This window comes from Lissotriton helveticus, chromosome 10 (genome assembly GCF_964261635.1).
Source record: "Lissotriton helveticus chromosome 10, aLisHel1.1, whole genome shotgun sequence".
NCBI lineage: Eukaryota > Metazoa > Chordata > Amphibia > Caudata > Salamandridae > Lissotriton > Lissotriton helveticus.
Genome location: NC_136071.1, coordinates 661,821,015 through 661,847,464, shown reverse-complemented (window position 1 = coordinate 661,847,464; position 26,450 = coordinate 661,821,015). Strand labels below are relative to the sequence as shown.

The following is a 26,450-nucleotide window of genomic DNA, read 5'->3' as shown; positions in this document are numbered from 1 at the left end:
GCAGAATGAAGAGTTCAGGTTTCCTACTACAGTTCTTTTCACTCATCAGAATATTAAGCAGATCATATTTGTACGGTGCTGGAAAAAGACCAATTGAAGCACCAAAGTAGTGGAAAAACAATTTTCATTCTAATTTGTTTATTTTCAAATATAATCCATGTTCTTTTTTAGATTTCTGATAAATTAACAGTTTAACAAACCACATTATGATGAGTACAAATGACACTGTTACCAAAATCATAAAAATAATTAAGATATGCCTCACCTTCCATCCGCTGCATTGCTAGAAAAAGACTTCACACTACTTGTTATTGTTGTGACCTCTGCTTTCGTATCTGAACCATCTAAGTGGGCTAAACATGTAGCCCCACTTCCTAAAAGAAGTGCAATAAAACATTAGCTGAATGGTACAAGTACTTTGGACAGTCAACAAAGCTAAAAAGGGTGCATATCAATATAGACTGTAAAGCGGGGAAAAGTACATTTTCTTGGACAAAAGGTGACGTTCAAGCCAAAAAGATGGACAGCTCATTTATAAATCAAGAATGGTTTGAAGTGTACTACATTAGACTACCGCTCTCTCCCAGCACTTGAGACTTTCTCAGTTAAGCTTTTTGATCCTTCCGTCACTCACTGGAATCTTTTACTGGAGAACAGACAGGGGGTGAAGGTTTATTATCCGCTAGCCTCTGCACCTTTGCAGGCTAACTTGGAGGTAGCCCATATGCTTGTTTCGGGTGATTTTAACCTTCACTTTGATAACTCAGCATTAACAGCTCCTGCCAAGGATACAGAGGGTTTATCTATATGTGTGTTCCCCTTCTTACATATTCTAAAGAGCTTGTGTTGGACATGATTTGTTCCAGTTCGTCTTTATGCCAGCCTTACCCACTATCCCAGTTCCAAAATCTGACCACTACGGAGTTCCATTTTCTTGTTATTACTCAGAGGTTGGCATAGCAAATCACCAGCCAGCATCTGTTGTGGAGAACCGTAAATGGAAAAAGGTCACAGTCAGAACACTGGCTCCTTGTGTATTCATGGCATCAACTCCTTCAGTCTATGACCCCCAACTATCCCTGGATAACTGTAATATTCATACTGGCTTAGCTCTGGACAAGCTAGTGCCTCGGATGAAGAAATCTCACAAATAGGACTGCCCCACTGCTGTTGGTTGTCAACAGATCTTATGAAACATAAGCGTTCCCTTTGCAATTTAGAACACCTGTAGCATTGCAATTACAATCCATCACTAAAAACTGAGTGGTTCAGTCTTAATCATGCATATAAATGCATCAATAAAACACATGAGGCAGCATATTTCTCAAACAAAATCTTTAACACTCCTTATATGGCTGCACCCAGGCTGAGTGATCCTTCTCTTTCAAATCTTAAATATAATATCATCAAAGATTTATTTGAGAGTAAAATTACCACCATTTCTTACATCCTTACTGGTCACACATCCATGCTCTCCTTCTCAGTAGTTTTTTATCTACCCATATGAAAAGTTTTATCAGTTTTGCTCTATTACCACAGCAAACGTTTCATACTTGATTCGCAGTAGCAAACCCTCATGGTCTTCTAAGACTCATAAGGACTTTCTATTAGGATAATCTCAGCCCATGGCCATACTTAATGTCACGGCCTAACATAAGAGATGCGTTAAGAGTTTGAAGTCCACATGTGCCAGTGCTCTTCTAAATAAATCTTCACTGGACCCTGATGATATGGCTAATTATCACCCCCATTTTACATCTTCCTGATCTGGCTAAACTCTTGGAAAAAGCGGCATATCATCTTCTGAAAAAAGCATGGTTGAATGAAGCTAATCAGCTTTTACATCCGGTACAGGTCCGTTTTTGCCCTGGTTACAGCAATGGGATTGTAGCAGTGAGGGAACTGTGTCATTGTGCTGACAGTAACATTCCTGCCTTCCTGATTTTATTAGACCTCTCAGCAGCATTTCATATTGTGAAACACTAGAAATTGCTTGCCAGATTTGACAACTTGGATGTTGAAGGTAAAGCACTGTCTTATTTCTCTGACTTTGACAGAACTCTTTCCTGCTTCTTCCTTTTGGTCAGAACCTAACTTGTGGAGTCCCTGAGTGCTCCATGCTGTCCCCTCTTCTCTTCAATCTCTACATGGACCCCTAGGCTCATCTAATCCAGTCCTTTAGTTTGGGAATCGTTATGTATGCAGATGACTACAAGGTTATCCTGAAATATTTCTTGGGATGTTGCCAGCACTGCTACTCTTTTATACAGGTGCTTGGAAAGGTCAAGAGCTGGATGTAAAATTCAATGGAGCCGAGTCCGTATGAGACCCTTCTTATTTATGGAATTACTGTTCTGGCCTTCGTCTCTAGATTTCTAAGCCTACTCGTCATCCCTATTAAAAATCTTGGTGTTAAATCTAACTGTCTATTCGCGAACACGCCAATGCTGCAGTCAGCCTGTGTGTTTTTCCAGCTTTGTATGTTAAAATGCATACTGTATTTGTTTACCTTTTCTCATTTAGTAAATTTTGAATTTCTAAACCTAAGTGCGGTTATACTACTATAATTCTGTGTAAAATTGGACCTACATTTATGTATGACTAATAAACTACACTGAATTTTAAATGTTGCCGCCAGGCTAGCTATGGGTTTGAAATTAAGAGACCATGGCCGAGATGTACAAAGATGACAATAATGCAGTGCAGCACTCAAAGTTGGTTTGGAACATTGCGTAAGAGCTCTCTGCATAAGAGGGCAAGAGCAGGAAAGCAACATAGTTATTAACATATGGTGGTAATGCTCTCTCCTTAATTCTGCTGTACAATCTGCCCGCTGAGTGCCACGCACACATCTTTGTACTACGGTACAAAGACGACTACTTCACGGCAAGCATACATTTTTTACTGGAAGGGTACACTTCCAGTATCAAATAATATGTTTACACTAATTATAAAACTTTTTTCACGTTGGATGTGTACTGTACAGTACAGCACACATGCAAAGTGGGAAAAGTTATAAGAAATAAAAGCATTTCCCCTTTTTAACACCTGCTTCAAAGAGGCACTATTATTAGGTGCAAAGCCCGGTTTAGTATTGTTAGTAAATAGTATAATGCATCAAAGTCCATGGATGGTTCAATCGGAATGGCCATGAACCACCCATGGAATGCTACCTTGGTGCAAAGTAAAGTTTTGTGCTGGAAAGTAAATCTAAAATAAACTTTTCATGCAAGGTTCAGAGATGCAAACTCAGAGCACATTGTTTGTAAATCCGGGCCAATGTTTTGGCGGCTCTGGTCACCTTGAATTGGTTGCTGGTCAGTGACTGCATTGTTTTGTACATGAAGCAGTCTTTGTCTCCAGATACCTCCCTCTTTCTCAACTTTTTCAGTGGTAGAACCATGGTCGCTCACTAAGGTCAAAGGATCCATTTTTAGGTCTCGCCTGAGCCAGCACATACGCTGCTATGGCGAGACTTTCAGTAAACGGGCTTCAGAAAATGCTACTTTGTAGCCCAGAGCGTGCGGTTACGCGCGCGGGTGCACGCTTACGAGCAGAGGCGCCATCTGGCTTCCTCTCTCGTCATCAGCGCATGTCTTGGCCCACGGCCGCATGGCCATGCTTGTTTAACTTTGGGCGCCCGCACCACTTGCGTGCTTGCCGCCGTCGCCACCCCCGACCCCTTTGCTTGTCCGATCCCAGCCCTGGGCTCCAGAATTCAAGGTGCTCATTTTTGGCAGCCTCGTTGGATCGGTTTTCAAGCTTATCAGAGGGAGACAACTCAGTAAGATGTTGGTACTTAAAAAAATCCCCACACAAAACACACTGAAGTGGTTTGTCTAAAATGCCTGCCTCGCTCCCAGCCTCTGGCATTAAAGTGCTTCCTAACCCAAAGACAGACAACGGCCCGAGCCCCCATCTGTCTGAAATACGCACACACAACTTGCAAAACAAGAAACAAAATCTGGGTCGCTTGTTCCAGGCAGTGTTTACTTTGTAAGTTATTGCTTTTAGTCGCCCGCTTTGCTCTCTTGCAATGTCTGCTGACCCAGAAGTAACACATCCTTTCAGAACTAATTTACGAGAAGTACTGACCCCGGATCAACATCTGTTAGACTCCGCGGGTAAATCTCCTTGCTTCATACTGTTGCCGAGGCTGCCAGAACCACCGCTGACCCTTCTCAGGGACATAAAAGCAGGACACCTTAAACCATCCCTCATTAACCCCCAAGCAACAGTAAGCTCCTTTTATGGGCCAGCGGGCTGTATTCCTCATCAAACAGGACAGAAGCAACTGTAAGGCGGAGCGCCAAGCACACTTCCAGATGGAGCGTCGCTTTCCAGCCGCTCAACTGGCTTCCAAGAAAATCAAGATTCCCAAGTATAAACGCACGCCAAGTATTCCTAATCCTGTTTTCATTCACATTTAACACGTTTTCTACACTAAACCGAAACATGGATTTTGGGAACGATTAACCCGTTCTTATCCCTCTGGCACATGGACCTAGAACACTTCCTAGTCTATGTCACCAGCGAGACTCCAAAAACCTTCCACGCCTTCGTCCCCTTGCACCCTTTTCAGAAAATTCCCGAGGCCCAAATACGCATCCACTGCAGGTGTTGATCTTACAATGCAAATGGCTCAAATAGCGACTGCAAGGTATTTCCAAAAGGTGACTAGCACTCCTAAATTCTAATACATATATCCAGATATGTCCATGGAAATATGTATATTCTTACGTGGAAGGAAACAACGTGCCACTGCCCAGAGGCAATGTTATTTCACTATGCAAAACTGTGAGGCATGTGCAATTATGCATGCTGACATGCCCCCACATTCTTGCAACAGTTTTCCAGAAATACTCCTTGAATTCCAGAACTGTTGCAGCTTATGAGGCGTTCTTCTGGAAATCTTTGGGCATGCCTTGTATGTATTCTGTCTCTCTTTCATTCTACCATTTCTTTCTTTAGCTTCTGACCCCAATTCGAATTCTGCCTTAGCTCTCTATTCAGATTTCTTCTCCCATTCGGTTACGCTTCCTGTCCTCTTCTGTTTCATTGTTGCCTTCTCCCCTAACTGTGCCCTCTTTGTTCTCCCAGGTTTTCTATTGAATCTTCTCCACCCAACCTATCTCTTTCTCTTATTCTTCCCCTCTACCTATTTGGATTACTTCTCTCCATCTTTTCACCCGCCTTATTCTGTTTTCTATCTGCATCTCAATCTATTCTCCCTTCTTTGCCCTCTCTTCACTTTCACCCCGTCTATTTTTTCCTGCCCCTTCATTCTGCCCCAACGCCCCTATTCTGTACACTGTTCTCCTTAAACTACATCCCGGAACTAGGTGCAACCAAACACCAACAAAACCTCACACACAAGTGCATGTCAAGGACTGCCTCGGGTAAGTTTCACCTGATGTGTTTGTCTGAGAGCATGTACATATTGTTTCTGTGTGTCTGCGAGCCTTCACCAGTGTATGTGTATTTGAATGTGTGTATGTGTGAGATTGTACAAAATTGTATCAGCATATGTTTAAACAAGCATTGGCATAGCCAATAGGTCTCGCCTTTGAGACCTTATCAGTGTTTAGCCATGCAACAGTTGTTGTTGCACCAAGGATATTGTGCTGCATAACTAAATACTTATAAGGTCTCAAAAGCGAGACCTATTGGCTATGCCAATGCTTGTTCATTGAGGTCTCCGTTTTCAAGCAGAAATCTCTGAATGGCTGTGCCTTTTCTGAGGATGCGGGCCATTATGGGGAATTCTCAGCCTCTTACCTTGCGTAAAGAGGTGGATGTACTGGCTCTTTTCTCTGTCTTTTTTTTCTGCATCTTGTCTGGGAGGTCAGTGGTGTGGAGCTTTTTGGTGTTCTTCACTGCAGCGTCAAGACGCTCCTACCAGTGAACGTGTTATGCTCTATCAAACTTTAACCTAACCTAACCAGATAGAATTTTTAGTTCAAGACCAGTCCCTAGAGAAGCAAGATCTGTTTTACATCATAATCTGCACTAAGGATGTCTCTTAAACAATTTTGGTGGTGCGTTTGGGTTTGTGACACTCTTTATTAACGTGGTATAAACGTTTTGTAAGCAGTGATATGCTGGCACGCTGTGGAAAATAGCAACTGGACATGTAGCAGTCGAGGGTGGAGCAGTCTTGCATATACTGTAAAGGGGCTGCGAGGGAGATCAAAAAGGTATTTTGGGGAAGGTGGGGATGGAACATGCAGCTGGAGGGAATGTTGTTGCTGGAGGTAATGGCCTCAATTATGACTGACTTATTACATTTCATCAGCCATCCAAACCTCTAATAACCCATTTTAATTATACTAATGTTCCCAACTGGAGGAATGCGTCCTGACAGAATTCAAACCTGTAACTTGCACTGAGCACACTCATTTATTGCAACAGGCATTCATCCCTGCTGAGCTATGTAGTCCACAGAGGAATACCATGGAATTAAAAAGACATTCTTTAAGCCATTTTCAATGCTCACCATCTGTTTTAATCATACCTGTATGTTTGAGCACCAATATGTGGCAAGTTGTTGCATCTTCAGAACCCAGAAAGGAGACCGAACCTGTTTAAAATACAACAGCAATTTGGTATGCATTGTTATTGTTACAGTGGTTTAACACATGCAAAACCAGTATGTAATCCAAACCATCAAATCTACAAATCTCAGAAATTTAAAATCTGGATTGCCATGGTCTGCCTTGGTTGGATATCTATTAATGTAGGCTGTGATATGGATTACAATTCTGCCTAAAAAAGAGAGGCTAGGGGAGTAAGACTGTGAGCATTTGAAGCCCTGCAATTCAATCTCTGACACGTTTTCAGAGATGGAGGCAAACGTCCGGCACTGAAGAGTAGTCTAGGCAGATCAGTCAACTGGATTAATAGCGGCCCAAGAACTACAGTACAAGAGTTTCTACAATAACTAACCTGTACGCTCTACGACATTCATTCATCCATACCTCTACACTAGTGGAAAGATTAAAATGCATCCACATCTAAATACATAAGCATTACTTAAGGTAAAATTAACCCAAAATAGTGGCCTTGATGCAGCGAAAAAGGAGGGAATATATTTTTTCGATTCACAGGGAACAAAATCCCTCAAATAAAGTAAACTATGCTTAGAACCTGTGAGTAACTAGAGCTTTGATACCACATGACATAATAAGAAGGCTAAGCAGCACAGAACAGAACAGAAAGAAGACTAAAGGTGTACATGTATTTCATCCTAAAGCCTCACCTCTGGACCCAAAAGCTATCATGCCCTCCTGTTCTGTAGCAGGATATTAGAACTCCGGGAACCCACAAAATTATTTACCCATACTAGCTATCAGTGGCACAAGTATGTATGTATTTCATTAATTATTTACAGGCTTGTCCGTGATTACACTAAAATTCAAGGCAACTATAGAATGGAGAGACAAACCTAGTAAAGGAGAGAGCTCTCATTCACTTACAAAAAAGAACGTCAACAGGAGAACTACCCCAACTGTTCTATGAATATTCTCTGAGAAGTAATGGAGTGCAGCTGTTAGAGCTGTAGCAAGTAATAAATCAAGATATACCTATTAGAATATGAAAAAGTCCATAAGAGGGAAAGAATAAAGTACTTTACAATTACCATGCACCTAGAACAAAGGGCCCTAGACAATAAATTCTGAATAAGCGAATCAAAGGAAAAAGAGAGAATGCTTATAGTCCTATTGTCAATTCCTCAGATAATGAAATAATTTCAGGGAGCCTTCATATATGGCCCCCATATATCATGAATTAAGATTTTTAGAACAAGTTTATTTGAGAGGGCCAAGGCAGAAAGAACACTCATTAGAATAGAGATACTTTGCTTAACGCTGGCGGTAGACAAGGCATTCATTTAAAAGCAAACCAACAAGGAACCCTTAAATTAAGTTGTGATTTCAAACCTCTCTTACAATCCTGGAAAACTTCAGCCTTGCAGCAGAGGTTACCAGCAAAACAAATGTTTTTGCAAAAGAACTAATCTGCAACGTTTTTCTCCAGCAAACCTAGCTTTTTGGCAGACATATTTTTCTTAGTCCATTGCTTCAAAACTTCAAGTAGTTGATAAAGATTGCGATAAAGATTGCAAAGTTTGAAACAAAAGAAACTTCACAACGTTGCAAAAGTATTTGTTTTGCAACTTTGTGAAGTTTCTTCTTCGGGAACCTTTACTTAAAATCACAGTTCTCAGTTCCAGGTTTGCCTTTCAGTGGGAGAAATGATCAACCCTGCAACCTGAGACTGGACAGGGAACTGCTGATGTGTCATCCCTCAAAACACCTGCCATAACAGGGTTAGACAGTCCTTCAAAATGGAGGCCTGAAGTATCTCTTCGAGCTTCTTCATGAGGAACAGAAAAGTATTTATTTTCTGCAGCTATTATTTTGATTGGCATGAATAAAAGTACTGAGAAACAACAATAAATACAGTGACATCCAAGTCTAGCACGGAGCCATTTTCAGATACAAATGTTGATTGTGATACCAAACAATACTGATATACAAGAAAGAGAGGGAGTGGTGAGAAAATAAGCTACAGAAGTAGGAAATAAAAGAGAAGACAGGAAGATTGGCAGAAATAAAAGAAGGGAGGGAAGAAAAAACTACGAAGCAGGGAAGAGAAAGCAGGGAAGTGGGCCGGTCCGGCAAAGCCCAGGTATAGTAAAGTGGGGGACAGTGCAACGACAAGCTGGGGGGTCAGTGGTGAGGAAGAATCAAGAGTCTGGGCAAGTTGGGGGTGGCGGAGGAGGTAATCCTGCCAAAAGGGGGACCATGTGAGAAGAAAAAGGTCTGCTTTGTCCCTTAAATTGTAAATTACCTTTTCATAGGATGCGGTTCTGTACATCGCCGTGAGCCATTCCTCATTTGACGGCAGCTGTGGAGAACGCCAATGTTACAGGATACAGATTTTGGCAGCCGTGAGGGAAGTGACAAGCGACAAGTATTGCAGGTCAGCTGGGAAAGGTCCGCCAGGTCATGGAGAAGAATTAGGGGGTCCGGAAGTAGCAAGAGCGAATGCATAGATTTCCAGAAAATAAACCCAACAGTCGCCCAGAAGGGGCAAATGGTAGGACAATCTAGTAAGATATGAACAATATCACAGGGCGCGTGATCGCATAGCCAGTAGGCAGAGTGAGGGAGCAACCCTGCAACCTGAAGCCATGCCGGAGTCCAGTTCCAGGCCTGAACGTTCTTAAAAAGACTGAGCTTCATACTGGCCTCCTGGACTCCCCGGTCTAGGCCCACCAGGAGTTCTGCCCAATCCTCCTCATCATATTCCACCTGCAGGCGAGCCTGTCAGGTCGTCCTGAGGCTAACCAATTGCTGCTAGGAGGGGAGGTGGCAAATCTAGGGATTGTAGAATAGAGACATCACACCTTTAAACTGACCCCAGGTATTAGGGTAAGAGAGCACCCTTTGGGGACCCAGTTTGCCCAGCAGGCATTGACGCAGGTGTGTGAAGTGCCATTGTTGGATATGCAACAGGCCCAATTCGTCCTGTAGCATCTCAAAGTACTGGAGTTCACCGCCGGAAATCTGGAGTGTGAGGGTTAGAATTCCAGCTTTACTCCAGAGGCCCCACAAGCATGCTCCCCCCCCCATGCAGATACCAGCATTGTTCCAGAGGGGAGCTTTGTCATGGAGATGCTTGTCCACCAAAAGGAGTTTGTGGGTCCGCATCCAGGTGGCATACATGGCTTTCTGCAGGGGTTGAGGGACCCGGCTGCGGGGCCAGGAAGACAGAGTGTCTATAGTCCCAACGAGTCATCCTCGAGTCTACGTTCAATAACGACCCATACGGGGGGTCTTGGACCTGGAAGTGCATTTACCCATTTGTGCTAGATGTAGGGCTAGGCTGTAATACTACAAAGAAGGATGGCCCACTCCCTCTGCTGATCTATGGGCGATAAACTTTCAGATCCCCAGGTGAGGTCCCGCTGAACCCCAGATGAAGGCCTTACTAATCTTGTCTATCTGGTGGAGGATTGAGAAGGGTATTAATTAGGAAAGCATGCCCAACATATACCTGAATCGAGGGAGGGTAATCATTTTCCCTGCTTGAGTCTGTCCCCAGAGAGAGAGGTACAGGTGGGACCAATTCGGTGACCCATATGGTGAACCGCATCAGCTGCAAGGCCTTGCTCGTTCCCTAGTTCACCTTGCAGCCGGATATTGCTGCAAAGGCATCAATGGTTTCCAGCACCGCAGGGATGGAGGTAAGGCCGATAGGGTGAGCAAGATGTCATCTGCATATAGATACGATTTTGGAGGACCTCCGGGCATTGAAATACCTATGATCTGATCCAAATGGAGCAGGGACGCCGCTAAAGATGCTATCGCAAGGAGAAATAGCTAACGTGCAGAGTTGGTTGTGTAACGAGCGGCCTAGGACAAACCCCACTTGCAAATGCTGAATAAGAGAGGGGAGGATTCTCTTGAGGCAGGCAGCTAGAATGTTGGCCAGTACCTTGACATTCCCATTAAGTACGGACATGAGTCAATAACTGCAGACAATGAGAGGGCACATTCCTGGTTTGGGGAGAACTGAAATCCGCACATCTTCCTCAGCTTAGGCCTCAAGAAGGTGGTCCACCACCCCAGATTTGATCCACTAGTAGAACTCTGCCAGGAAGTCTTCTTTACCCGGGGCTTTGTGACAGGGTAGGTCTGAGGTGGCTGTGCCATCTCCTCCTTGGTGATCATGCCCTAAGCAGCTGTCTGCCGTCTTCTGAGAGGCACATTAAGTGAATGTTATCCAAGAAAGCGATTGTCTGAGTTCGTCCCTGGGCAATTTCTGGGAAGTATAGGACCTTCTAGTAGGATGCGAATGCGTCTGCGATTTCCTGCGACTTAGTGACCAGCGTCCCTACGTCAGTGATGTTAGAGGGGATTGCCATTCCCACCTCTCTCTACCTAAGCTGCGCCGACAATAGCTGTCCCACCTTCTCTCCCTGTTCATAGTGCCAGTACTTCAACCTCTGTAGCACATACTCGGCTTTGGAGGTAAAGAGAATACTGAGGTCAATGCGCGTCTTCTCAAGGCTGCGCCTGGTGGCCATGTAAGAGTGTGAGGCGGGCTATATCCACGTCCAGCACATTCTGATGCTGCTCCCTCTGCCTGTTGGACAGGGCAGCATCCCCATCAGCTGCCACCCTGATAATTGCCTTTGCTGCATCCCACAATGTCAGGGCTGAACCATCATAGTGCTCCCGGTAGGTATGCATGTGGGTTTTAAGTGGGTTCTTGCCCACAGAGTTATGTAGCAGGGCAAGTTGCGATGCCAGTGCTTGTGAATTAGCCAGGACTGGCCCAGATGAACCCGCAGGGCAATAGTGGAGAGCTCCGAAAATGCACCCTCTATTATGGAAGTCTCACATAGAAGGGCAAGCAAGGGGTGAGCAATCAGGAAGAAATAGAACTGTGATTGAGTGTCATGAACCTGGGACAACTATGTGTACTCACAGTCAGTCGAATGTTAAGGACGCCATATGTTGTGGCCATGATCAGCCCCAGGATCTTCTAGGAGGGCTCCGCCCACATTATTGGTTGTGTCAATAGGACCAGTGTGGTCTAAAACTTCATCTCAGGCCAGGTTCCAGTTCCTGCCTATAAGGATGTTGGCGGTATCTATCTCCATCAACACACAAGTGAGTTGAAGAAGGAAGGCGAACTTCAGACCCACCAGCGTATGCACTGATCTTATACATAGTACCTTCCCATTGATCTTTAGTTTGGCAACGCATAGCAACCCTCTGGATCAACCCAGACCTTAAGTACTATATGGGGCAATGTTTTCCATATCAAGATGGCACAGGGGTAGTTCAACAATTGTTGCCTGCTAATTCCAAGCCTCATATAAGACGTGTTGAATGAAAGAATGCAACCAGAGCAGGTGAGAAGGGTGAGCTGCTGTTGGGGGCGCCGGGGCTGCCGGTGGCGGCGGGGGCTGGGAGAGCCTCCGGCGGAGACCTAGCACCCGGCCGAGGCCCGGCTACGGGCTGCGCGAGGACTGCGGGGGAGCTGCCACTGAGGAGGGCTACAGGACTTGCGGTCCGGGAGAGGCCGGGAGGCAGGGACGCCCGAAACATCTCTCGGTGGGCCTCCCGCGACCGGCGACTTGACACCACCCGTGCGGCTGAGACCAGCATCGGCGAGGCATACCGCCGATCGATACGCACCGCCTGCAGCGACGACCACCCCTCGCGGGGGAATACAACATCGGGAGTCCGTCGGTCCGGGGGACGCCTGCGGCGGCTGGTGAGTGAACGACTGCCCTCCCCCCTCCTGCACAGACGAGGAGCTGGAAACTATCGCTTCAGAAAAACCTGGAGAGGATCATGCTGAACTCCACAGCTGATATGGACTGCTGGAGACAGCTGCCACTCACCCTCTTAGGCCGAGCGGCTATGTATAAGATGATTATTCTCCCCAAATATTTATACGCTCTACAAAATGAATATTATCCACTCCCGGACACGATATTGCCTAAAATCCATTCAGATCTTAGGGCTTTTCTCTGGTTAGGTAAACAACCTAGAATAGCACTGACTACTCTCCAGAGACACCAATACAGTGGAGGAATCTCGCTGCCTAATTTGGAAGCCTACTACTGGGCGGAACACATGACCCCGATTAATGAGTGGCTACATACCCAGGCAGACCACCCCACATATGCCATAGAACGACACAAACTGTCCCCACACAACCTACTACACTATCTGTATGGGGGTTCTGGACGGAAGCCGCTCCTCCCAGCGACTGTTATTACATTAATTGCGTGGAACAAGGCCACGAAACGTACGGGCTGGGATAAGAAACCCACCCGGCAGACACCAATATGGCACTGCAAATGGCTAACTGAACTCCATAAACTTAGGGGATTTACACAATGGGATGACATCGGAATCTCCACCATAGGAGATGTGATCGCCAAGGGGGAATTGAAATCCTTTCTGACCCTAAAGTTGGAGTTTGGGCTTTGACACTCACAGCTCTTCAAATACACGCAACTACGCCATGCTTGGCGGGCACAAAACATACTCTTAACTGGGCTCCTAGAGTACTCACCATTGGAGGGTCGGCTCCTGCAAGAACAGATTCAGGGAAAGGCGGTCTCACTCACCTATAAAACCCTAACCAACAATATGCTGGGAGAACTGGCGAAACTTAGAAATACATGGGAAGAGGAGGTGGGAGAACTAGATGACTTAGATTGGGTGGTGGCGTAACTCAGGAAAACAATTATCCGACAAGTGCTCCCATGCCATCAAATCAAGCAGCCCATGAAAATCAGTTACTTTACTGCCCTTCACCCAACCATCCAGCGCTCTGCAGAAAAAGGTCACATACTCCACATACGTACCCCCTTGAATCTTCACACACTTCCTAAACCGCTGTCGGTGCATTTCAGGAGCTAACCCAAATCGATTCATCAGGGCATCTTTCATGTGCGGGTAGGAGTTGGACTCTTCAGAAGGAAGATCTAGCAGGGTATCCCGCCCCTCGGTCAGGAACGGTCCCCACAACCCCGCTCCCCAGTCTTTCTCAGGGACCCGGTGGGAGGACATAGCTACCTCGTAGGCCCGGAACCACTGCCCTATGTCATCCCCCCTTAAAATACTCCTTCACCACATCCTTTGGTACGTAGACCCTTGACTCTACCTGGGCTGGCGTTGTGCTGCCACCAGGAGCTGCGTCCAAGCTCTTTGCTTTCAGCTCCAATTCTTTTAGTCGTATCTCATGCTCCAGCTGGAGCCGTTTGTCTTCCATTGCCATCTGTCCTTTCAATCTGGCCATCTCTACTTCATGCGCTCTGGTTGCGGCCCTGTCCGCCAGCTCTTCTGACGACAGACCTCCCGGCACTTCGATAAGGCTCTCGGGTGGATCCACTACCACCTGATTTTCTGGCTCTCTCGACTCCTTCCAAGCTGTTAGTGCCTTGATGCGCTGGGCTCTGGTTTTGCAGCCCGCTTGGGAGACTCGGAACTTTTCGCACAGGGCTTTCAATTGATCAAGCTTCATCTGCTCAAGCCCTTCCCAGTCAACTTCGTCGATTCCAGAGATAACAGAGAGTGCTCTCACGGGGAGTGAACCAGGCATGGTTTTAGAGATTGGAGATCTATCGGCAAAGACGTAATCTGTGGCTCGTTATTTGGTCTGCTCTCACTACGTGGTGATCAGTAATTCACTGTATATAAATCATAAATGCAAATCCGAAATCCTCACCGCTGGTACCAATGTTGGAACCGGAGGTCTCTGGTTGGCACAGGTATGCACTTGTGACAAGCAGGGACCCTCAGCTCCACATCAGGGCAAGGGAACTACTACTTCGAATAACCCCTGCTCACCCTCTAGGTAGTGTGGTGCGAGCAGACAAGGCTAATCCTCAGGGCGATAGTAAGTTAAGCATTTATGATCACACACAGTAAACCCACTGACCCACCACAAATGGACACCAGTTGTGTACTTGTATCAAAAATACGTATACTTTATATAAAAGATAGATTTAAGCAGGATTATCACAAGACCATGTAACGTTTAACGATTTGAGGCCACCAGATTATAATAGGCAAGACTTAGTCTTTAAATGTTCGTTGTTCAGCAAGGTACAATGACAGGGAAATAAGAACGTTGCGGACCCTGGATCCGATGTGAACTCGGGGCGGAGTTCAAGTGTACCTTGCTTGTGGAAGTCCGAGGCGTTTCAGACGCGGCTGGAGAGGGCGGACTCCGAACGAGGCCGACGGTTCTCCAGAGGATCTCTCCGGCTCAGGTCCCCCTCAAAGTGCGAGGTGGAGGAGCAGGACTGTGGAGGGTTGCGGCGATCCGGGGTCGATGCAGCTCACGGGGCGAGGCGCCGTTCAGGCCTGCGGGGCGTACTACTTCTTAGCACGCCGGGTCGTACTCATGGATCTGTGAGGGGCGTCACGTTCTACGGAAGACAGGTGCAACACCAGGCGTCTGGTACCACGGTACGGGGAGGCCTTTCTTGAGGTGCCGCACGGGTCTTGGTATGCAGGAGGGCAAAGCAAGACAGTCGGGTACGCTACGACGTACGGACCGTCCGAGGCTATGGAATGGGCTCCGTGCAGATTCCGGCGGGGGAAGATGAGAGGTACCCAACGCGCTCCGTTAGCGGCGAGGTGACAGGAGAGCGGGCGGCCCGGCACTGAAGCGGAGAGCGACTCAGGGATGAGCGGGCTCTCTACGGCGGGGCGACCAGGCTCCGAGCTGTCACGACCTGGGAGGGGGCGAAGGCACCCGAGTCACAACTCCGGCGAGGAAATAAGAACTAAGGCCCAACAGCAGACGGGCACAAGCAGATAGAACCCAATGGTCCTGGGGTTCCGTTCAGGGGGCAAGCTCTCGATCAAGCCCTTGGAGATCGTTTCAGGCACAAGTCTACAAAGTCCTTCCTGGTCCTTTCCTCTCCGTTCTCAGCAAGGCACCACTGCAGGCCAGTCTTACAGGATTCAGACCGGTTTCCGTCCTTCAACTTCCCTTGGTCCTTCTAGTCAGGCAGAGGTTCGTCGTGGTCAAAACTGGATCTGATTTGTAAGGAGCGGAGCTCCGATATTTATACCGTGTTTCTTTTGTCTTTGCAGGCCAGGGGGCCTGAGCCTAGTTCAACCCGGTTCTGGAGTACTCTGTTTACAGGAAGTTGCCGTCTTCTTTCAGAGTGCGGGCAGAGACATCAGACGCTCCGCAGGAGGTGGAGCCAGCATTGTGGTGGTGGAGCACAACCCTACTCAGAGTCAAGGACTACTCCGCCCACCCATCCCGGTGTAAGCACCCTATTCACCACCTGGGGGTCCCAACTGTCCCCGGGAATCTCCCAGCCCTGTCACTCACACAAACCCAGACAACGGATGCACATCCTGGCAGAGGCGGCTAAATAGTTAGGCGCAAAGGAGATCTTTCTAAAAGTAGCATTTGCAAACACAGGATATTAAAATAAACCTTACTAAAGGAAGTATCTTATTATTCTGAGTTCAGGCATACTAAACTCGACATGCTACCGTGTTCCCGGAGTCTGGCGGGACTATAGCGTATAATAGTTCCGACAGCTCATCTTGGCCTAAGAGAACCTGTAGCCCTTCCATAGTGAAGAACGAAAAGGGCGGTAATTCACTATGAGGACATGCCACACTCTAGGCTTGTCCTACCTTACGCTTCAATGCACCCTGCCCGTAGGCCTACCATAGGGGCGACTGATATGGAGGTTAGGGAAGGTTGAGGGACTGGGAAGTGTGGGCACTTGCGCAGTCAGCGTGACAGTACGGGACTGTACGCGGGATCTGCAATGGCGGACCCGAGTCATGTCTTACGAGGCCGCTTCTGTGGGTGGCGCAACCAGCGCTGCAGGCCCACTAGCAGCATTTGTATCTACAAGCCCCGGCACTCCTCGTGCACGTTACTGGGGACTGACAGTAAACCAAATAAGCCAATCGTGGAAATCAATTATACATATACTTTACATTGGGAGCACTTGCACTGCGGCACGGATTGGCCGTGGCGCAGTGCCCTGAGCATCGAACACCAGCAAAACATCTGAGGCACATCAGCAAAAAGAGGAAGGGAGACTCACGCCAAGGTGCCAGGTCTAACACTAACCTTTCTGGTTTTGGCCTTGGTGGTAGCCAAAAGAGACATAGCGAAATACTGGGGGTCACCGACTCCCCCAGACTTAGAGGAATGGAGAAGAGGGTTGGACCTCTACATGGCTGCCGAGAGAGTGACCTATAAAGCTAGAGAGTGTCCACGGAAGTTCCGTAAAGTCTGGTCCAGGTGGCGCCACTATCATAGTTTGGATGGGGGGTTGGGAGGGAGGTGAGCACAGATGTAGGTTACAGGACTACCTGGCCACCTCCAGGAAGGTCTGGGTGGGGGACACTGAGAGACTCCTGCACATCGAATTTACGGACATTGAACAAGTACGATATGAAACGTAACAGCAAAGTAAGATTGTGGAGGGGTGGGCAGGGGGCTAGGGGGTTGAGTACGGCTAATTACATGACTGTACTGTTGAGTTATAAACAAAATGCAAATAAAAAAATAAAAAATAAAAAAAAAAACAATGCCAAAGAAAAGAGATGAAAATATGAATTGTGATGCACTTTTGGAAACTAATAAACAACCTTGGAATGGCATACATACATGTGTCATGACCAACTCTACAAAATCAAACTCTCTTTAAAAGATAATTAACAAACACAGGCGAGTACTCATAATAGGCTGCTTTAACTTTGCTCAACTTCCATTTATTTTCAAAGAAGGATGTAATCTTAGAGGGTTTTAAGGTACACACCAGACCCAACAGGGCCTTAGAATACTCTAACCAGCATGACATTTGGAATCTATCCTCTCTCAAAGGCCATTATCCTTTTAATAGATGCAGCATGTGTTATTTTGCAACTGCCACCAAAGAAATTGATTTGGGCATGCAAACACCTTGGCAACTCTATAAATATATGACTATGATGTAGAGTGCAAACGCCAATTGGCTAATAGCTCTCATTACCACCCGCTTGCTATAGACTAACCCTGGGCGTAGTTCGCGAAGTAGCGCTACGCGAAGTGCACTTCGCACTACGCGAACTTCGCGTAGCACTACGCGAGCTGCGTAGTAGCATGTTCGCACTGTGCAGGATGCGTTTTCAATGATTGCACAGTGCGGACAAGCATCCGGCACTGTGCAAGCATTGAAAACGGCATCTTGCACAGTGCGAGCTGTAGTTTTCTGCTGCTCGAGTAGATTATTACTCGAGCAGCAGCTTTCTCAACGCGAACAGATAGTTTCTCATTGAGAGCGGTCGCGAGCATGCGCAACCACTCACAATGAGAAACCTGACCTCCTCGCGTGGAGAATCTCGCCGGGATGGCATTTTGCTTGCTTGCGGTCGCGAACATGACGTTCAGGACCGCGAACAAGCAAAAAATGACCGCTGCACTACGCTACCCTGCACTACGCATGTTCGCACTGTGCTACGTGCAGCTCGCGAAGTGCGAAGTTGCGAAAACTTCGCAAACTCCGCGAGCGTAGCGTAGTGCTTCGCCCAGGGTTACTATAGACCCTACTAAAAGACTGACTACAACTATTACCGGCCTCATTTTAGAGGCAGAGACCAACGAATGGATCACAAAGAATGAGGCAGGTTTTCTACTGACTACGGAACCAGTAACTCCCTACTTTTACACCCTCCCAAAAATACATAAGGGCGTGACACCGGTCCCGGGGAGACCCATTGTCTCAGGAATTGGTTCCCTTCTTGAACCTCTTTCCAAGTTTTGTGATTCCTTTTTACAACCGTTGGTCAAGAAGATCCCCTCATACCTCCAAGACACCAGGGATGTACTCCGCCTTCTAGAAAATATTGAAGGAAGAGAGGGAGTTGATTGGCTTCTAACACTTGACGTGGAAGCACTCTATACAAACATCCCACAACAAGCAACACTTGAAGCTGTAGAGACCGCTCTCCAACAAGAAGAGTGGTCTTTCCCAACACCAATCTCCTTCATCATGGCATGTGCAACCATAGCTCTCACGGAGAACTTTTTTTAATATGGGACACAACTATATAATCAATTCCAAGGAACTTCAATGGGTTCAACATTTGCTCCCAGCCTGGCCTGTATTTACATGGCAACATTTGAGGAACAAGTAATTAGAAATCCTCAGAACCCATTCTTGAGTAACATAACACTCTGGCGTCGTTTCATTGACGACATCCTCATTTTTTGGAAAGGGGATCGTTTGTCTTGCGAAACCGTCTGCACCTGGATTAATGAACAAAATCCTTACTTAAGGTTCACAGGGACTATCTCTAACACATCAATCCCTTTTCTTGATCTAAAAATCAACTTGGAAATGGATAGTCTGAACACCACACTCTATCGTAAAAATACAGACAGAAATAGTCTGCTTCCATATGGAAGTTACCATCCAAAAGCACTGAGAGACAATCTCCCTTTTGGGCAGTTTCTTAGAATCCGTAGGAACTGTTCCACTCTGGCTGACTTTAAACAAGAAGCCACCGTCCTCCAACATAAATTGCAAGACAGGGGTTATCCAACCAGACTAATCAAAAACTCTTACAAAAAGGCAGCCACCAACCCAAGGGAAGCTCTACTGGAGACTAGAGTGAAAGAACCAGAGGATGTGATCACCTGTGTCACCACATTCACTAAGAACTCATCCTTTATAAAGAAAACCATCAATAAACATTGGGGCATAATTAACTCTGGTGGAATGAATCTTCCAAACCCTAGATTTGCATTTAAACGTACCCAGAATCTAAAGGATGCTTTGGTCCACACTAGACCTAAGAGAGTAAACAACAATAATCAGAGCACATTGTGGGATCTCCCACGGGTACAAGGTCACTTTCCATGTGGCGGCTGTCTGGTGTGTCCCCAGACCAGTATGACTAAAGAGATACAACTGACCGATACCTTTAAATGGCAAATACGCAAACACACGAACTGTAACAGCACCAAATGCATTTACCTTCTGACCTGTCCCTGTGACATGTACTATATAGGAATGACAATGAGACAGGTGAAATTGCGCATCCAAGAACATAAGAGTAATATACGATGCCTAAAAACACATACCAAACTATACCAGCACTATAATCAAAAGGGTCACACAGCCGACAGTGTCCGCTGGGTGGTTCTTGAAAGTCACCCTGGCATCACCACTCAGGGGTTGTTCAAGATCGAACAGAGGTGGGTTCATCGCATGAGACTTGATATAGTGGGTCTCAATGACTCTGTACCATGGGCCTCATTTCGAGACTAGTCCACAATAAGATCCTTTCTCTGACATAACAGTCATGTTCCAAACTTTCCATTGAGAATTCCCTCTAACATATGATGAGAAAATCACTATGCACATGATTGGACCTTGCCTTTAAAATCTCTCGTCCTCTACGGTATCATCATGATCAAAATGATTGATATGATCGTTAACAGAGAACCAAACATTCACCACACCGAACTTAACCCGGCAATCACAATCGAGTTGGTTCGTTCTTTTCCCACTCCAACATGGCCGACGGGTAGATCCATCACTAAGTGTCTGTCAACACCGACCGATACTACCCCGTCAGCCAACCAATGCGCATGCGCGGTCACTGACCGTACAGCCACGCCCACTGCAACATTCGCGGGATCTAGGCGGCGGAGAATACAAGAACCACTCGCAACAGGCGATTCCCCACCAGCTGCTCCAGATCCCTTTCGGATGACGCGTGGGGGGTAGGTTTGCATGCAGAGACCGCACACCGCCTGAGTGAGTATAATCAAATCTGCGCCGTGTCTTTTCAGGTTCCGGATCACGATACCGGTCGAGGCCAGTGATGCCTTGACTCGCTGGGGTTCGTTGTATTTACTGTGACCACCTAACTGGGGGTGCCACGGTTTCAGCGGGATCCAGGGGTCCTCTCGCTGTTACTCGTTGGCATGTGGCTCGCTGGTGGACTGGCATGGGTGCGGTCTCTTCTCGGGTTCCCGTGTGTATCGTCTTCAGGGGCGGTGCGGGACCCGGGGAGTATGCTGGTGCCCCTGGCTTTGCCCTGGCGGGCTTAGCGTGAACAGTGGCACTTGCCCCCCTGAGTCTGTTCGTTCTGGTGCTGCCATCTTTTATGGGCTAACCTGTCCCGGTTGTTATTTGGTCTCTACCACGACTTGGTAACGGCACTCGTTTGAGGATACAATTTGTCTTTTCCCTCCATTCTTCTCCTCCCAGGTCCCTGACTCTTCTGTGCAGGTCCTACAGAGCAGACTGAGAAGTACCCTAGGGACTTACTTAGGGTAAGCGTTCCTTGTCCGTCCTTCTTACACTAGACTCCTCGTGAGTCCATCCAATAAATGTTTACCAGAGTGTGTATACTGTTTTATATAGAAGCTTGCACCTAATTTACATAGGAGTGTTATTTTGATCCCCCTCCTGTTGTATTTTCCTCTTTTTAGGTTGCATTACCGAAGGCAGGACCAATCGGCCTGCCCCACTACAGACCCTAAACACAAAGTTTGTATGTTGTTTTTAATTTCACTGTGTAGTACGAGCACCAAGGTCCTGAGGAATTGCTAGTAAAAGCATGAAACATGTCGACCTAAACTGAGGGTAGTAGATATTTTCGCCATATACAATAGTGACGTCTATCACCCCTCCCACCATTTTAATCAAGGGAGTTAGCCACGCTAATAAATTTCTCTGTGGACTAACCCACCTTTTTTAATTAATCACCACTTATCCACGACTACACATTTCCCTGCCCTCTCACACGCATGCACCATATGGCTGGAACATAAGATCTCCGCTAAAGAGCCCCTTCGCGGGTGCCCGTCGGACAATGCAGCGCCAGTCTGACGAGGAGCAGGACCCATATGATGAAGCATGACACCTAGCTTGCTGGGTGTGTGAGGGTTCTAGTTCCCAAGAGGGAATCCCCCTTCCTTTCCCTCTTGGCTTTTGCTTCTACACCACACACACTCTCTCTTTTCTAACTAGTATTCCTGGGGAACTTTGTGTACCCTCCTTGTAGTTAACTCTATAAATATATACAAAAATCACTACCAATACACACCATCAAGGATTTGATTCCAAAATGCTTAGAATATATGCAATGTAAGTATGCAAGTGTTTGCAGAAATATCGAAATCACGGACCAACCACTAATAGTAATCACAATAAAAAATAGGGAAATGAAAGCAGAATAAAATTGAGTGAATAAGAATAAAAAGTTAGTAAACACAACTGCAACAGTGAGTATGTGATTTATATGATTATCTGCCCCTGTGCACTGCTGTGAGTATGAGCACAAGAAAAGTAAAAGTATGAATTGGAGAATATAGAAGTAATATACCGTTACACCAAACCACTATTAAAATGACTACATTTCTTAGAAAAAGGCCATATTGAACATGATATAAAAAAGATAATTCTGGAGAAACTGACATTTCATATAGAACCTACCACAGCTATCTAGGTACTGCTAATGAAGGAACAGAGATGGATTTATAAACTGAAAAGGCTTAAACGCCAGTCACCGGATGTTGTTTTTCTTCAGGAGATGCACCTCGTGGCACTAAACAGGTGGGGGTACAAGCTGACGGTTCATTCTGGTTTCACCTCTGGATTCAGGGGGGTGGGAATCCTTGTCAAAAACGCTTTTCCTTTTCATGTACAAACAGCACGTACCGATGAATGGGGCAGATACGCCACAGTGACGGGCCAGTGGGAGGGTAACACACTCACCTCGATGTCGATATATGTACCACCGGGCCTGCAGTCGCAAACCTTCGCTGACCTGGGAGCCCACTTGCTTTCTCTGCCCGATGGTCTCCTACTGGTGGGAGGTGATTTCAACGCTGTCTGCTCTGGTTCCCTTGATCGTCACCCCAGCCCCCCCCCTGCGACGGTGGCCCCTCACATCGTTGGCTTCCGAACTTTTTTGAGTCTTTTGGCCTATCTGATGTTTGGCGAACGCTCCACCCTAGCGACATCCAGTACGCATACTTCTCAGGAGCACATCACAGCTTCTCTCACATCGATTATCTCATAACTCCCGTAGCTCAAGCCGCACATATCCGTGAGATCCGACATCTAGCTAGGGGAATCTCGGATCACTCTCCAGTGTGGTCTCGACTGGTCCTGGGAGATACGTGTGTGGGCGTGGTTGCACCCATAAACCCATGGTTTCTCCGTAACTACGTGGTCTGCAAGGGTCTTCTGCTCGTAATCGACCTCTACTTTCAGGGGAACCAGGACTCAGTTGACTCCCCCCTTACTTTATGGGAGGCGTTTAAGTCCGTAATTAGGGGACAAGCCCTCTCACTAATTGCTGGAGTTAAAAAAGAAAAACAAAATGACCTTGAGGCCATTGAGAAGGACATTCTCTCCCTTGAGGACAAACCTGCTGGGGAACTGGACCCAGAAACAATTCACCTCCTGAAGCGCCAAGAAGGACAAATATAAAAGTATTGCTACTGATAGGGCTAAGAGTTGGGGGAGCGAGAGAGATGGGAGGACAAGGCTGAGAAACTCCTGGCCTTGCTGGACAGGAAGGAACGGGTTAACAAGATGGTTCCGGAACTGGCTGATGATGAGGGTGGAGTTTACACCGATCCCATGGACATTATCCGTGAATTTACTGCACACTATGACAGAATCTACCAATCTAGTCCCCGTTCCTTGAGGAGGACTCTATGGGTCTCCTTCGGGATATCCGTCTGCCCACTCTCTCTGAGAACGACACTAAATTCCTTGCCAGCGGCACAACTAACGATGAAATAGCCCAGGCGATTAGGAGCTTACGCTCAGGGAAGGCGCTGGGGCCCAATGGCCTGCCCATCGAGCTTTACAAGCTGCATCCTGATGGCCTCGCCCCGTTCCTCCGGTCCATGTTTGAAGAGAGTAGACATGTGGGCATCCTTCCTCCGGATCAGAGGATGGCCTCCCTTGTCGTTATTCCCAAGGAGGGGAAACCAAGAAACAAATGCAGCTCCTACTGACCGATCTCCCTCCAGAATGCGGAGCCCAAGATCTTTGCCAAACTCCTTGCCACATGACTAGCTCGGGTGATAACGACTTTGGTCCACCCTGATCAGTCGGGCTTTATGCCCCACTGCAACACGGCCCTTTACCTGCGCAGGGTCCACGGAGTCCTGGGGAAAGCGGATACTGTCGCAGAGCCCGCGGTGATAGGGTCACTAGACGCCTCCATGCCCTTTGATACCATAGAGTGGCCATACCTATTGGCTGTCCTCGCCAAACTGGGGTTTGGGCCGGTCTTTATATCATGGATTAGGCTTCTAAATTCGGAACCCATGCTCAAGATGATAGTTAACAATAAGCGATCAGACCCTTTCCAGCTGCATCGTGGGACCAGGCAGGGGTGCCCTTTGTCCCCTCTGCTGTTCACCCTCGCCCTAGAGCCACTGGCGGCCTGGATCCGCTCAGACTGTATGATCAGAGGAATGCGATGGTCAGCAGACTGGGAAGATCAAATCTCGTTCTATGCGGACGACGTGCTCCTCTACTTGACCTCCCCCAAAAAGTTTTTTATTTGCGTGTTGGATATCTTCACATTATTTGGTAAATATTCGGGCTATTCGATCAACTGGAGCAAGTCGCTTATATATGTATTGGGAGGCGCAGCTCCGTCATTGCCTAGAAATTGTCCGATGCAGACAGATGGGGATGGTTTGCGCTATCTCTGGATCTTTATCACCGCAGACCATAAACTCAGATATGAACGAAATCTGGTCCCGCCCCTGCAGCGCCTTAAGAGGGATGTGTCCTGTTGGAAGACCTTACCGCTCTCGTTATTGGGCAGAGCAGCACTATTTAAAATGATGTTGCTGCCTCTGCTATTATATGCTTTGCAAAATTATCCAGACCCGGTGCCAGCACGATATTTTAGAGAAATCGAGGGGCTGCAGAGAGAGCTGCTGTGGGAGGGGAGGCCCCGGATAGCACTTAACAAATTGGTCCTTAACTGGTACGACGGAGGCATCAGCCTCCCTGACATTCGGAGATATTATTGGGCATCCCACCTAGCGGCTATTAATCAATGTACATATCGCCAGCTGGAAGACCCGGCTTTTACTATGGGCAGGTGGCTATTGCCCTCAAGGAATTATAATAGAGCCTTGTATTCCAACCCTCGGAGACTCTCCCTCACTGGCCCCACCAAGCCCTCTGTTACTATCTGGCACTCCGTAAATATAAGCCTAGGTTGGGACTGGATGCTCACGCTGGCTACGCCTCTGTGGGACTCTGAATTGTTGGGTAACCTCTGGTCCACGAAAGGCTTTGATAAGTGGGACCCGATTGGTATATCCCGTCTGGGCGATCTCTGGGTTAGGGGTGCTGTTGTCCCCTTTTCCACACTTCAACAAGAATGTGAGCTTTCTAACATGAAGCTATTCCGATATATGCAGATTCGACACGCAATCACCTCTTCCCTGCAGAAAGGCACAACCTCCCAGAATCATCGCCATTAGAGGATCGGCTGCTGGATGGCTACCTTCCCCAAAAAGCGATCTCCCTTCCCTATAAAAAAATCTGATTAACAATACCCCAAACGCACTGGGCACTTAAGTGAGTGCTGGGAAAGAGATGGCTTGGAGTTTGATGACGAGGAGTGGCGCGCGGCAGTCGCCTCACCCAGGGAGGTGGCAATTTCGGCACGTCTGCGATTGGTCCAACTCAAGATACTCCATAGAACATATATCACAGGGCCACAACTAGTCCATTTGGGGAGGAGAGAAGAGGGTGATTGCAGACGCCGTTGTGGGCACGCGGGTACCTTCATCCACATAATATGGGAGTGAGATCAGATACAAAGGTATTGGCGAGCAATACATGAAGTGATGGAGAAGGTGCTACATAAAACCATCCGTCCAGAGGCTAAGCGATGTCTTCTAAACATGTGGGGTCCCACTGAATTAACGAGTATGGAGAGGCTCTGTGCTACATTATGGGCAAAGGTGGCCAAAAGAGATATAGCCCGGCCGTGGGGAGCAGCTGCTTCATCTACCCTGGCCTCCTGGGAGAAGAGTCTGGACTGGTGCATTTTCTGGTAAAAGACGGTGTATGTAGCACGGGGATGCCCCAGAAAGTGGTCTGCGGTGTGGTCTGGGTGGAATGACTATAGGGGAGGAATCTATGTAGCACCTGTCCATTCCTCGGAGGAGGACATACTATCCCCTTGACGCAACTCAAAAGACAATTTGTCATCACATGAATCATGCAGATTTTTTTACTGCTGTCACCACTGTGTTGTCTCACTGTGATTGTGCCATTGGCGATTGTTTCTGCAATTCTTTCTTGTATAAAACAATAAAAAGATGTTATGAAAAAAAATGAAAAGGCACATTACACGGTTGTAACATATTGTTTTCCAAAACACAGATACAGACAGAACAGCTACACTCTAAATACCTAGACATTTCTCTCAAGATTTATCTCAGGATGCATACTCATTGTAGACATTAATCTCATTCCAAAATAGTTCTCTTTTTTTCCATAATTCTCTTTATAATGCCTGCAGGGTGCACTTTTTATAAGTAAAGATGCAGTATATGCATCATTCTTTGCACTCCAAATTAGCAATCTATAATTGTGGCTCGATCCTAAAATTACTACTTGCTGTACCGTCGTTACAGGGTTCAAGTAGGTGAATGATGTTTGTACACACCACACTGCTCACCTCAATTCTAATGAGTGCACATTATTTAAAAAGAATGCTTGGACTGTTTTTATATTCCTACCATCTCAAAATGTCTCCAGGAATACTTCTGGGTGCACTGGAACATCTGAATAGATCAGTGCAGTGTCAAGCAGGAGGACATTGCATACTTATGCTGCTCTGTGTACCACCCGAGTTTATTCATTAATAAATCAC

The 26,450-nt window shown here is 46.9% G+C and overlaps 1 protein-coding gene across 2 annotated transcripts in view; it reads right to left on the bottom strand.

The window, feature by feature from the left end:
* NTAN1 (N-terminal asparagine amidase) overlaps positions 1-26,450 on the bottom strand; it is a 279,397-nt gene that overhangs the window by 191,080 nt on the left and 61,867 nt on the right. The window contains exons 3-4 of one of the 2 annotated variants that reach the window (XM_078663196.1): positions 6,515-6,580; positions 266-374 (exon numbers count right to left, since the gene is read on the bottom strand). In XM_078663196.1, the coding sequence (XP_078519322.1) occupies positions 266-374; positions 6,515-6,580 (175 nt within the window). The remainder of the gene's footprint in view (positions 1-265; positions 375-6,514; positions 6,581-26,450) is intronic. The other variant, XM_078663197.1, reaches the window with a different exon arrangement.